General features: G+C 44.4%; 1 protein-coding gene across 1 annotated transcript in view; it reads right to left on the bottom strand.

The window, feature by feature from the left end:
• TOP2A (DNA topoisomerase II alpha) overlaps positions 1–13991 on the bottom strand; it is a 33097-nt gene extending 19106 nt beyond the window's left edge. The window contains exons 1-13 of the mRNA XM_066587345.1: positions 13876–13991; positions 8448–8597; positions 7202–7292; positions 6483–6546; positions 6242–6387; positions 5719–5816; positions 3740–3952; positions 3457–3630; positions 3261–3362; positions 1781–1918; positions 1507–1645; positions 1216–1373; positions 877–1002 (exon numbers count right to left, since the gene is read on the bottom strand). Of these exons, the coding sequence (XP_066443442.1) occupies positions 877–1002; positions 1216–1373; positions 1507–1645; positions 1781–1918; positions 3261–3362; positions 3457–3630; positions 3740–3952; positions 5719–5816; positions 6242–6387; positions 6483–6546; positions 7202–7292; positions 8448–8597; positions 13876–13896 (1620 nt within the window). The 5' untranslated portion in view covers positions 13897–13991. The remainder of the gene's footprint in view (positions 1–876; positions 1003–1215; positions 1374–1506; positions 1646–1780; positions 1919–3260; positions 3363–3456; positions 3631–3739; positions 3953–5718; positions 5817–6241; positions 6388–6482; positions 6547–7201; positions 7293–8447; positions 8598–13875) is intronic.
• Between the last annotated feature and the right edge of the window lie 492 nt (positions 13992–14483).

Raw genomic sequence — 14483 nt, 5'->3', positions numbered from 1 at the left:
TCCACAGCTTTTCGCACAAAAAAACAGCCACATGCTCTATTTTTGCACGGATCCTAATAAAGTGAGTGGAAGCTGACCGACTTGCGGCCCTTCTGCAACTGACATTGCAGAAAGGTCGCAGATTCCGTACTGCACAGTACAGAAGAGGACGAAAAAACAGGCACGTGTGTGTGTGTCACCGGGTTGGATTCCGGTGCGGGATCCAGCATCCGACCAGGTCGTGGACAGTCAGCCTACATTTGTATATTTTTCAACACATTTCTCTGTATTCAGTTATTTTACCATGAATGCACATGTTAGCAGGGAGGACACATACAAATTGTTAAACAGTGATCTAATGGCATGAGCCCTTTACAACACAGCTACCAGTGCTCTATATTCACAGACTGGCAAAGAAGGTACAAATCATGTCTTCACTGCGTGCCTCTATGTCCGTCTGCAGAGGGAATCCCTGTGATGTCATTACTGATATGAAATACCCTAGAAACCAATCGAAAGAGAGCAGCGCCTCTGCATTCCGAACCACAGCACTCAATGTAAGTGCTGTATTTGGGGCTTTTTGTGATATGCATGATTATTTCAGTTCTCTGCCATGCTACAGGATCAGGCTGTCATTGTGACAGCTCAATCTTGCTGACAGTGGACAGCACCAAACAGCGCATAAATCAGAGGACCATAGGCACAAAGACCAGACTGCTAGTCCATTAATTTAGGTGGCATAGTCTGGATGGAGTTAGGCAAAGCTCTCTTGAATATCTAGGAACATGACTTCTACTCATTCAATTATCCCAAATAATCCAACACCTACTTCAAGCCTCTCTAAATAGCTCAAATTCAAGTATTACCATCCACTGCCTGTTAGCAGTAAGGCCTTACCTGATCTGTCATAATCATGATCTTGCCGTAGCGAAGAGTTTTCAGAGACTCCGCATCGTCATAGTTTTTCTTGTACTGCAGACCAACGATCTTGATAATGTTGTTTATCTCAGCATTCTCCATAATCTAAACATGATTTATGAGCCAGTTAATATGCAGATTAGACCTCGAAAGCCTCTATCAGACTGTATTACATGGATAACCAGTAGTTGCTACATCATTGAACATTTAGCCAAATGAAAATCAGATCAGAATAAAACTATATCTAAAAACAGCCTGCAGCTCCATTTCGAGAAATTTACATTTCACTAACATTGGTGAAGGTTTCTATGGACTCACTTGCTTGTGTGAAGCTTCCCGGACATTTAGAAGTTTGCCTCTCAATGGAAACACACCAAATCGATCTCTTCCAACAATACTCAAGCCAGATATAGCTAATGTCTTGGCTGAGTCTCCTTCAGTAAGAATAAGTGTGCAATCTCCAGAGTGCTTGCTGCCTGAAAACAAGGGGGGAAAAAAAAAAGCAAAAAAACTTTAGCATTTTTCGTGGTATAAGGTCCAATAAGCCGTTTACTACAAAAAAAAAGATGTCAATTCACAACATTTTTCTGTTAACACTGGGACAATTACCTGCATCATTGGCATCATCCAGTTTGGGCATCCCCTTGATCTTTGTGTGTTTTACCGCAGAACACTTCTTATTCAGCTGAGTCTGCGCTTTAAACATCACCCAATTTAAAATGCTCTCCACAATACCACAACCGGTTGCCTGAAAGAACAAATAGGATGACGAAGCCTCAATAATAGGACATCAATAGCTTTACTGTAACGAATTAAAACCAATGTCTACTGGTTAGCAAGTTATAGAAAGTATAACTTTTTGGGGAGAACTCAAAATACTTACTGCTTTAATGAATTTGTCTGACAGCACACATTTAGAGCCAAAGCTTTTTAACTGCAAGGTCATGTTTTCTTTTGTCTGGGAGTCAAAAGTTGGATTCTCGATCAACGAATTCACAAAGAGCCACATGTGGTTTTTCACCTGGGGAAGATTTTATTTAGCATAAATATTAAAAACATCTGTACAGTTTATCTATAGGTGATAAAAAGGGCTCTCCAGGCGGTTGCCTACTTTTTCTCAAATACACAGCAGGCAGATTTTTGCTGTAAATCAATAGAGAAAACAATCATTCCCCCACAAAATTTACGTGTGTAAGACTGAGAAAAAGCAGCTTAACAGGGCTGCTTTACATGAGTACCAGTGCATTTAACCCCTTAATGACAGCCGATACTCCTTTTGACGGCCTGTATCGGCGGTCTATTTATAAAGAGAGTTTGCGGGGCGACCTCTCTTCGTACGGTGCGGGCATCGGCTGTTTATTACAGCTGACACCCGCGGGCAAGAGCTGCAATCAGCCGCGTGGCTGAGCAGCGCTATTAACCCTTTAAATGCTGCGATCAATGACAGCCGCATTTAAATACTCCAAACGTTGTTCGGGGGTACTGTACGCCCCCCCCCCCTGCGATGGGGCCTTCTTAGCAGACTGCCCATCAAGTCGTCCCCGTGTCTCCAAGACAAAACGCAATTAAAAAAAACAAAAAAAACCAAAAAACACATCAGTTGTAAGTATTTAGCAAGGGTAAGAACATAAACTACAGGATGTCTCGCAAAAAATGAGCCCTTGCACAACTACGTCGACAAAAAAATAAAAAGTTATCACGCGCAGAAGATGGTGGCAGAAAATAAAATGTCTCTGAAAAAAATTTAATTAGTACAGCAAAAAAAACCAAAAAACAAACCAAACTCTACAAGTTCGGTATCGTAGTAATCATACTGATCCATAGAATAAAGTTATGTCGATTTTGTTGCAGTTTGTGCGCTGTAGAAAGACGCAATGAAAGATGGCGGAATGTCGTTTTCTATTTTACTCCACTTAGAATTTTTAAAACGTTTTTCAGTACATTAAATAGCACCATTGAAAAATACAACTTGTCCCGCAAAAAACAAGCGCTCACAGTTACGTCGATGGATAAGTAAAGGAGTTACGATTTCTTAGAAGGGACGGGGGAGGTAAAAACGGTAGAAAAAAAAAAAAAAAAAGGGCCATGTTCTTAAGGGGTTAAACACTGAACTGATGCTTCCATCCCTAGATTGCACAGAAAGGGTGTCTGCTTTTTCGAATTCACACAATGACATTATTACACAGATGCTATGTGGACGCCCTCTGTGCAGGTTTCCCATACATTGCAGAATGAGAGGCACAGCAGCTTATGGACCGGTGCACCACTGCAATGTTGCAGCACTCAAGTAGGTGCTGTAGGAGGTGAGCAGAAAATGGAGAACCCTTAAAAATATTCAGAAATGTCTGACACACATGGCATACCTGAAATGGCTTTACTGAAACACCACCCTTATTCTTTTTCTTCACAACATCAATAATTTTGGCGATAACCTGATCAGCAACATAGTCAACATGTCTACCACCCTGAGGACAAGCAGTAATAGGAAAATAAAGGCATTTGAATCATGATCAAAACCAGTAATTTGCACATCATGTATTTCACATCTGAAAAGGATACCTTTGTGGTAGCAATACTGTTGACAAAGCTGATTTGTTGGAAGCCCTTTTCACTCATAGTCAAGCATACTTCCCATCGATCATTCACCACTTCATGAATGACTTTTAAAGAGTTACCGGTTTCATCTACCTTCCCTTTAAGATACAAATCCACATAACTGCGGAAGCCAGTTACCTGGAGAATGAGGGTGGGGGAGAAAAGAAAAAAAAAACAGAATTCAGACTTTCGAGCTTCAAGTAATGAAAATCAACATGTTACAAACACATAAAACGGCACAACTTACAGGAAGTCTCTTGCCATTCAGAAACACCTTCACCCCCTTGGCAGCTCCAGCTACATCATAGGCTCTCCGAGACATAAGTGCCACAATGTCCTTGTCCAAAATCTGCATTTTAAACTTACTAAGATCTGGCTGAAATGTGATACAAGTATAGTCCTCCCCATCAAAAGCTTTGATTTTAGACTCTCCAGCTGTTAACATGTTATCGGACCAGGTCTGGCAAAAAGAGCAGCAAGTTATTAAAAAGACATAAAAAGGAACCAACAATATGCAATATATCGTTTAAAATATGTACATGCATCAAAATATATATATGTAAAAAAAAAACTAACAGGTAAAAGCAGATGCAAATAAAATACTAAGGGTTCATTCATGGTAGTGTTTGAGGTTCCATTCTGAATCTCAGTTGCAGAGTTCCACTAGAAAACAAGATAAGATTGCACAGCAAGCTGTGCCATTTCATTCTGTAAATCTTTGCAAAACGCCAGACTGAGGCTGGGTTCACACAGGGCGAATTTGTTGCGGTTTTGCCGAAGAACTGCTACTGCGGCAAAACCGCTTCAAAGGTTATTTTTGTCTTGCAGATTTTCTTGCAAAAAATCCGCAAGCGGGTTTTTCCGCAGCGCTTTTTTACTTTTGCAGTGTATTTTGCTGTGTCCATAGAGGTCTATGGATAAAAAAAGCGCTGCTGAAAAGACAAAAGAATGGACATGCTGCGTCTTGAAAAACCGCGCCACAGTTACATTTCCGCACTGCGGCTGTGCGGAAAAAAATCCATCCTGTGAGAACAGCTTTTTGCCCAAACACATTTGTATTGCATTGCCGCAGTGTGGATATGCAACGGCAAACCGCGGCAAATCCGCCCCGTATGAACCCAGCCTACTGGCTGGAAATTGAACAGATCCCATTATATTCAATGGTGTTCTGTTCAGCTCAGTTATAAGACATTCTGTTTTGCCAGGGAGTGCCGTTCTGCTCCCCGAACAGAGCAGGAACACGACTCCCTGACACAGATATGTACGAGCCCTAGGGCTCTGTTCACATTACCATTAGGTTTTTCCGTTTGTATTCCGTTTTTGAAGCAGAGAAACGGAAAATGAGATTTTTGTACTTACTGTAAAATCTCTCCTATCCCATTCATCCAGCCTGTGCATAATGGCAGTGGACACTTTAGCAAGGTCTGATACTGCCCGAGATAGGGAACGTGCCCATTCTGGTTCAGCAGGAACCAGGGGTTGGACAAGTGCAGTAGTTGCCAGTGGTTTGTCAGCTGCCCAACTCGACAGAAGATAGTTGGGGCACAATGGCTTGACCTGTCTCCATGGAAACTTTGTATTGCAGCGAGCAGAGGCAAAGCGTGGCTCTAGCTGGAAGGCTGTTGGGAGACTTCAGCTCTGGAATCAGACACGGTGCCAAAAAGACTGCATATAGTATTCAGAGCACTTGTTTATATGCCTTCTGCTATGGGTACTGCAGGAGAAGCAAGGAGGAGAGGAGCTATCCACCAAGCAATGCTTATCCGGTTCAGAGCAGGTCTTGGAAATGTGAGGAGACCGAAAACGCCACTGGCCTCAGCAGACTACAGTCCCGAGTATCTGAAGGTGGACTGTATGGGGAGGAGAAGGCAGCAGCCAATAAAAAGCCTTGTAAGGGCGCTTTAGAAGGGGACTGGAGGAATGCCACAAGGTGCCTACCTCGACCAATAGAAGCTCTGATTGTGCAATGGAGATAACTGAGCACTTCCTACCTCAAGGGGAAGTGCCCTTAACCAGGCTGAAGCCGGGGGCCAAAAGTCCAAGCATAACAAAATTCCAACCTATTGAAATCAATGGTGTGTGGTGTGGTGTGTGGTGGTGTGTGGTGTGTGGTGTTGTGTGGGGTGTGCGTGTGGTGCGTGCGTTTACAACACTGTGTCTCTGCTCCAAAAACTGAAAAGAGAAACAAAAAGCCCTAAAGCTTATACATATGTTGACAAGGCCTACCTGTTTAAAGACTTTCTTGTATTCCTTACATGCAGTTTCCACAGTAAACTTAGTACTGAAGATGTTACATAATTTAGCACCATAACCATTGCGGCCACCTGCGAATAGAGAACAATTAGTCAAGAGAAAAACGGTGTGTAAAATGAAAGCTGAGAGCGTGCACAGTGGCATGTTTAGACAAGAGGAAACCCCATTGCAAAGACGGAATTGGACCCCCATTATAGTGCCTGGTTATGCCACCTAACAAAAAGACCAAATGTGTTCTTCCCCGCACCATCTATTTTAGTTAATGAGTTTTCTGTGGAATGAGAAGTCTTGTACAGGCATTTACTTTTCAATATTAAGAGGAGATGGGGCCCCTCTATCTAGGGGCCTTATTATAATGGCTGCATGGGCTGCCATTATTGTAAGTATGCACTTACACAATGCTATAAATTTACGTGCACCATAGGCAACTAGAAAGTTTAATGGCACAAAACATTTAGCAATCAAGCACAGACTCAGGGGTAAAAGTGACACTGACCTGTAACTTTTTTCTCTTCATCATCATAGTTACTAGAGGTCAACAGTTGTCCAAAGATAAGAGCAGGAACGTAAACTTTCTCTACTTTGTGCTCAACAATAGGGATACCCTTCCCGTTATTCCACACACTGACTGTGTTGTTCTCCCTGAACGGCAAAAAATTGCAATATACAGTTTGGCTTTTTTAGGCATTACAGAGTATATCATAAGGGGATAAGCCCAAAAATTGCAAGCTACTCACGCGTCAATTGTAACCTTAATGCATGACATCGTAGAATCCCTTTGTTTGTTATCAGCGGCATTTACTGAAAACAGAATAGAAGAAAATTATACAGTTGCCATCAAACCATCACTGGGATCAGCACATAGTTTCACCACCGGTTAGATATAATAATTACCGAACAGATTTCAGATTTGTGTTTGTTATGAGTGCATCGTTTTGATGTCATTAGGCCAGATTTTAATTATAAAATTTGCACGTCTCTCCCGCAGCTCCAGAAGCCCATAGGGATGCATTAGCTTCTAAAGGGCAAATAAATGCATGCGGACGTGATTTTTTTTTTACCGGCGTGCGGACAAAAATCACAGCATGCTCCATTTTCCAACGGAGCTTCCCGCAGCTTCCATTGACGATATTGAAAGCCACCCAGACCCGCAGCTCTCATCGTGCTGTGCCGCGGATCCGTGGGAGAGGAGATTTAAAAAAAAAAAAAAGTGTGCACATTGCATGCACCAAGCACATCTGCCGTGCTGAAGAAAGAAGATCCGGCCGTGATGGAGGAGAGACCCGCAGCGTCCGGACAGGTGAGTACTCTGTCATTTTCGGCCTCAAGTCTGCGGGCACGGGAGGAAACCGCTGCGGGATTCTACCCATCCAGCTAAAAAACAAATAGTGAATTGGGCAATAGAACACCAGCAGGGAAGCAATTATAGAGGCAATTTTTAAAAAAGTAAACTCACCCAAGATTTCATCAAAAATTTTATACAAGCCAGGGACAAATGTCACGTCTCTGCAGTTCAGTCCCTCTTCAGCATCATACACCCACATTTGCTACAAGAAAAAAAAATGTTTAGTGCTTTACTTTCAGATGTTAAAGTTCAGCACAGCAAAGAATCTACGTTTTTTAAAAATCCGTCTGCTACCATCAAGGTCTGAGAATCGGGCTCCACAACAACATATTGCATACATTACCGAGGACCAGTCATGGGATAAAGTCAGCTGGACTGGCTGCACCGCTCTTGAGCATCAGCCCCACTGACTGTTTTTTTTTCCTCCCTCACACTCACTTTCCTTAACCTAGACATGGAGTGAAAGTGAAGGGAAAGCATTTTTAAAAAAAAACAAAGACAAAAAAAAAGTCTGCGGGGCTACCACTGAAGAGCCATGCAGCCAGCCCCACCAACTGTCCCATGACAGGTCCTCCAAGTGCCATTAGGATAATAGCAAAATAATAATCCTACATTAAAAGGGGTTGTCCAATGACCCAAAAGTACATTAAAAGTTATACATTTCAGTCTCCTCTTGTGGTTGCAGAAATGGAGGATCTTCAGCTGAGCTATAATGCAGACAGACCAATGAGAGAGCACACACAGTCATCTGGAAAAAAGTCCACGCTAACTTCATAGGAACACAGCACTGGAATGGGGTACCCGGTGAATATGAAACAGCTCCTTGGACTCCCTGTTCCATCGCCTTAGAGCCCCCATAACAGTTTATGGGGCTTAAAGATGATTACATGTTCCCGTTAAAGGGGACCAAGGTAATGGACTAAGGAAAGCATCCATTCTCTTCATATACCCCTCTCCACAATTTCACCATCACAGGGCACCACCTGCTACAGTATCACAGTCACTGGAGCTGCATCACTCATATATAGGCTAGCTGCCCCACAATTATAAAAATATATATATAATTGTTAGGCAGGTAGTGATGATCAAAAGACTAACTCAGGGTGTACTGCTGATACAGCATCAATTTTAGAGTTGTTTTAAAGCAAAGATTCTTAACTTGCAGCATAGCACGATTTATAGCAAGGACGAATCTAATTCAACCGTAGTTACTGAAGTGTTACTCCGCAAGGACGTAGAAAATACATTTTGGGCAGGGTTAACATCCGATCATTCTGCACAAACCAAAACAGCACATCTGCAAGTTAAATTGCAGATTACTTGAACATGGTTCAAATCTACTTCTCTTCAGTCTTACCTGTGTTAAGGGCTCTACAGAGCCAATGTAGGTATCAGGACGGAGCAATATATGCTCCAATTGAGTCTTCTTTTGATAAATCCTCTCAACAGAAAGGCGCTTGTTGTCACCTTTCTTAACTTTTTCCGTGGCTTTGTTTTCAAAGATAGGCTGGAAGACAAAATACAAAACAGCCATGAGTGATAGTAGCAGTAGGAAATAGGCATTTGAAACCTCATAACCTCCCTTCACCCAAACTTAAAAGGTCACTAACTTTTCAAACTTGTGCTTATGGCCCCCTGCACACGGGCAGAAATTCCGCGGCGGGATTTCCCTCAGAATTTCTGCCCGTGCCCGCCTGCATCACGGCCGTGATTTGTCCGCGTGAAAACACACGCGGAAAACAAATAGCAGCATGTTCTATTTCTGTGCGGGTCTTGCAGAGGCCCACACAAATGTCACCCCCGACGCGCCGGCTCCACTCTACGCATGTGCCGGATGGGCGGCAGCCGACAAATCACAGAGAGGAGAAGACGCGGAAGAAGGTGAGCCGCACTGCTCACTGCAGGGGCACGAGAATTCTCGCAGCAGGATCCGACCCACCGTCTGCAGGCAGCCTATGTGAAAGCCATTCTGATAAAACTATTTGCATTTTTGATGGTTATTTACCTAAAATGAAACGTGAGCGGAAATATCCCTCTAAAGTGCAGGCCACTAGAGGGTCTCCCTTTTAAATTTACTATCCGTTGCCTGTTTAAATAATGCCCATCTCTGGAACCAGAGGTTAAGGAAACCTCACGGAATCCCCCATGCGTTAAAGCAACAAATCAGCGGTTACTAACATCTCTCCACTCGTCCTCAGTCGCAAACGCTGGTCTCCTTTGCCCTTTTTTACAGGCTGCTGTGACCTCCTGTAGCAGCCAATGACAGCGCTCAGTCATGATCGCTGTCATTGGCTTCTGCACCTTGTTTGTAGACAGGCTCAGACTGACCGCAGCCTGTAGAGTGATGTTACAGGGAGACTGGAGCCGTTGGCTGGAACAAGTGGGCAGAGGTAAGTAATCGATTTATTTTAACGCATCGAGGATGCGGTGACAGGGGCTTCCTTTACTCGAACCACCCCTTTATGTCAGAGAACAGGACGTGAAGGGGGTGATGGGTCATGCTGCCTACAGAAGTCTAGGGGAGATTAGAGCAGACGGCTGCTAGAAGGGAAACGCACACAGACATGTTACTAATAGTGAAATATTTTTTATATTCCAGCTACTGAAATCACATCTGCACTGCTCATCCTCCCTGATGCAGTTACTTATGCAATGTGTTCTACAGAGAGCAGAATCTGCCGTTTTCTCCATGTGTAGCGCATAGAAGACATAACAGCAGGCTTCCCCTGTCAGTGGGGAGAGAACTAAAAATCAGATACATCTCGCGCTCCCCTCCCTCTCCTACTGACACGCGCATGAAAACTTGCAACTTTCTTTCATCAGGAATTAGAATAAAGAAGAACAGTATTCGATTGTTTTTGTTTTGTTAAAAAAGTCTAAAAGTTTATTGTTATCAATGTATAACCAAATAGTTCAAGAAATACAGCAATAACCCTTGTGTTAACCTGCTATAATTTGATCAATATCACTATGTAATGAACAATTCATCTAATCTGTATTTCACAAATTATCTACCAATAAATAAAACGAATAAAAAAAAAAATAAATCAGATACATAGTGCACAAAGGATAAACCCAGTGAGAAATGCCAATAAACAAATCATATAATATCCATAAATACTGCTACTCCTCATTCACACATGGCAGCTAACTCTAAAAAGTCAAATATGCAATAACCACAAAATAGTGCCAGGACAAAAGTTAAAGGGGTTGTCCGGCCAGAAACATTAGATCTCATTACTTCTGTTTGCCCATTTCCATGCACTTTGTAATATACATTGTGCATGGAAAATGAAGCAAACAGAAGTTTTGGACTTACCTGAAGGGGTGCCCTCCCCGTGTTGCTTGGTTGATTGGTTATTAGAGCGCTGCATTGATTGGCTGAGCCGCTCAGCCAATGAATACAGCACCCAAAGAACCAACCACAACCATTGCTTCATGTTGGCAGGATTTATGAATCCTGTAACCAGAAAGTGATCCTGTGTCGGCAGCCGAGGACTGTGGGAACCACGCCAGGGCTCTGGGGAGCAGCGGGAAGGACCTATACTGAGCCTGCTGGGTAAGTGACTCAGCTGATCTGCGTGAAAAGCGCTGTAAAAATGCAGCAATTGTGTTTTTACTTTTTACGCATCTAGTGCATTACTATTGACTTTATTATGAACTGTAACCAGGGCTTATTTTCAGGGTAGTGCTTATATTTCAAGCCTTCCCAAAAATCCTGAAAAATCATGCTAGGGCTTACTATTAGGCTAGGTCTCATTTTAGGGAAAACAGGGTATTGATTTTTTTTCTAATGACAGAACCCCTTTAAGTGTTATAGTTACCTCCCCTGGTGTCACCACTGGAAAACCTGCCGCCGAATGCATTAAGCAGTGCACCAAGTTGTCCATCCGAATTTTATAATGGGTGGTCTACTTAGCAGTGCCACTCAATGCGCTAACACCAGGGAAGTATAACACTTACATCCCCGGACTCAGCAGGTCACTTATTTTCAGTCCATAAGCCTAAAGTCCTTTTACACGGGACGACTGTCTGGCAAACGATGCCCAACACTCGTCTCTGCGTCTCCGCGCTCCTGCACGAGAGCTAGCAGCGCTGTCTTGCTCACGGAGGCCAAAAAGTGGGGGCAATGCAGGAGATTTCTCTTCTCTCGTTCCCCCGCCCCTCTCCATTGAGATTACACAGCGGCCATTCAGTACTGAACAGCCGCTGTTTAAACTGAACGATGAGCTTCATCGCTCATCTTCTATGCAGCATAAAAAATGAGAGATGAAGCTAATCGTTCAGTAGTGAACGGCCGCTGTGTTATGTTTACCAACGCCATGTGTGAGAGTGGCCTTACTGTGCATAGGGAGAGAGAGTTGCCAATCATTGGCTGGTGGGTGTGGCTAGCCTGCAGCTCATGAATATGCAGGACTCATTCTGTGTCTGGCTAATAAAGTTTCTCTAAAACTACTGCACAGATACATACCTCTAATTAGTGTGACAGCCGCTACCTTATGGGGCTCCAAAAAGATGGCGACCGAGTCTCCTTAAAAGTGTTAACATTCAGCTGATGTATTCACAATGGCAAACAGCGTGTATTTGTAATCGCAATGGACCTTTGAGAAGAGCAAAGAAGTTGCCCATTCTAAGGACTACAGACTGACAGAGCATGTCAGTCAGCACTCGTTACCTTCAGGCACATGAGCAGATTGTTTGCTCTATTGGGACAAGCGATTTAAGGCCCCCTGTCCACGGGCGATGCGAAGTCCCGCGGCAGGCCGCTGCCGATTCTCCGCCGGTCAGCACTATCTGATAGATAGGCTGGCCGTGGAGAATAGGGGCAATTCGCAGCATGCTGCGAATTGCCCACCGAAAGCAGAGAATCGCAATGAGTCTCTGCTCGTGGACAGGTGCCGGGCGCGATTCGCCGGTGGTTTACCGCCGGCGAAATCACGCCCGTGGACAGGCACCCTAACACAACTGATCATCCGCATAATTGTCATTAAAGGGGTTTTCTAGACAATTATTATGGATGACTTATCCTCATTATAGGTCATCAGTAGTTGATTGGCTGGAGTCCACCGCCCACTGTCAGTACCACAACACAGGAAAAAAGCTGAAGCAATTAGCTCCGGCTCCTGTGTAGTGGTTGGTACAGGTAAATGCCGGCGCAGTTTGATTTTAATGAGAGCCGCTGTTGCAATTAACAGCGCCAGCCACTACATGGGGTCGGAGTATCAGCTTCTGTTCCATTCCCCAGCAGATTTGGGTGCTAACAGCAGGCACCCGATTGGTGGACCCCAGGAAAGGTCATCAAGAGTGTTTGTCCAGAAAACCTTTTTAATCTGCTGCAGATTTCCCGGTTTACACGAGACAAGCCTTTCTGTATGTGCGCAGAAACGAGCCGATGAACAAGTTCACACAGCCCAATTGTTGGAGCACTCAGGTCGCTAAGTTAAAAGGGTATTTCCAGGCACTTACAGTTGATGACCTATCCTCAGTACATCCCCACTGATCACCGAATGTGTGCATCGGAGCTAGAAGTGTGAAAAAACGCCTTTGCTCCCATCAACATCAATGGGAGCGAAAACTTGTTAGGCTGCGGTCACACGGGGCGTAAATCCCGCAGAATGACAGCAGCGGGTCAGCACGAAAATACCACAACCGCGGCAGAAATGCAGTCTCAAAGGTTTTGAAGCGGCTTTGCCGGCTATATTCCGCTATGGCCATCTCTCCCCGTAGAGAGGCCGCCGCAGAAACGGCGATACAATTGACACTGCAAAACTTTGAATTCCGCGCGGCATGTCAGCTTCAGTGCGGATCGGCCGCAGTGTGTGGACAAGATTTTTGCAAATCTTGTCCACTTTGCTGGTTAGACTCAGGCTTAAGATTGCATGGAAAGTCCGCCCCGTGTGAACCCAGCGCTACACTTCCGGCTCTGACCGCAACAACGAACTGGAAGCGTAATGGAAGGCATCATTCCCATTGATTTCAATGGCAGCAAGGCCTTCACTTATGCTCCGATCACCGAGACGGACGGCTCCGCTATACGGACACTGGGCTGGAGGATCAGCTGATCAGTGGGGATCCTAAGCAGCAGATCCTTGCCAATCAACTTGATGAGCTTCATGAGGTTCCATCATCAATAGTCAAAGCACAAAATATCCCTTTAATTACAGAGATGGTTGTTGTAACACAGGAAATAAAAAAACGCACGGTTTCGGGTGTATATTACCAACTGTATACTCTCTGGCAGTAAGAGGGGCGCCGTATGGCAGCATTACATGGACACAGAGGGGCAGAGGATCACAGATGACAGCGACTGACCACCATCACATGATGACCGCCAGTCTACACTGATGCCAAGTCACTGCCGGCTAGTACTGGCCATGCTGGGACCTGTGGTGCAGATCACTGCCGGCTAGTACTGGCCATGCTGGGACCTGTGGTGCAGATCACTGCCGGCTAGTACTGGCCATGCTGGGACCTGTGGTGCAGATCACTGCCGGCTAGTACTGGCCATGCTGGGACCTGTGGTGCAGATCACTGCCGGCTAGTACTGGCCATGCTGGGACCTGTGGTGCAGATCACCGCCAGCTAGCATTGGCCATGCCGGGACCTGTAGTGCAGATCACTGCCGGCTTATGTACAGTCACGCACCTAGTAGGGAACATGCTGGGAGCTGTAGTACTACAGCTTGCCGCAAATGTACGATCACAAATATCATTCCCAAGAATGCAGCTCCACACCGTAACAGGAGTATTGCAGTGTGATACCCCACCGCTCCCGTATATACTTACTCTCAGTGGTTCCGTCTCCATGATGGCCCGCTAACCTCGACACTCGCTACAACAGTCCGTTCTCCTCGATTCCTCGCTCGTTACTGAGGTACGACCGTTACCAGCACCAATTCAAACCTCAGCAAACCGCCGAAAACCCACAGCCAATCCGGGAACAGTCAAGGATCGAATTGTCCAATCACATGAAAGAAGGGCGGGGTTGTACGAAGGCGCCAATCACTGTGCGAGCGGTTTGAGTCTTTTTCTTTTCGTTGAAAAATCTCCTCAGGATAAAAAATAGCCAATCAGAGAAGGATGTGAGGTGATGGGCGGGTGCTTTCTCATGATTGATGGTTGAACTGGCCCATAGAATGAGGATACTACTTTTGTATGTCAGTCGGTGCTTATACTGTACTTACCCTGTGTATTTTTTGTTGCTGCGCCAATATGGCCGAAGTCATTTCCTCAGACTATACATATATATATATATATACATATATATATATATATATATATATATATATATATATATATATATATATATATATATACTATGTAACAGCGTTCACAAGTAGTTACATGCAGAGAAGTGTTCTGAAAATGTGTAAAAGTAGCTAAAAATCATCATT

The sequence above is a fragment of the Eleutherodactylus coqui genome, chromosome 13, assembly GCF_035609145.1.
Source record: "Eleutherodactylus coqui strain aEleCoq1 chromosome 13, aEleCoq1.hap1, whole genome shotgun sequence".
Lineage (NCBI taxonomy): Eukaryota > Metazoa > Chordata > Amphibia > Anura > Eleutherodactylidae > Eleutherodactylus > Eleutherodactylus coqui.
The sequence above is the reverse complement of the archived record's forward strand: the minus strand, read 5'-3'. Positions and strand labels throughout refer to the sequence as shown.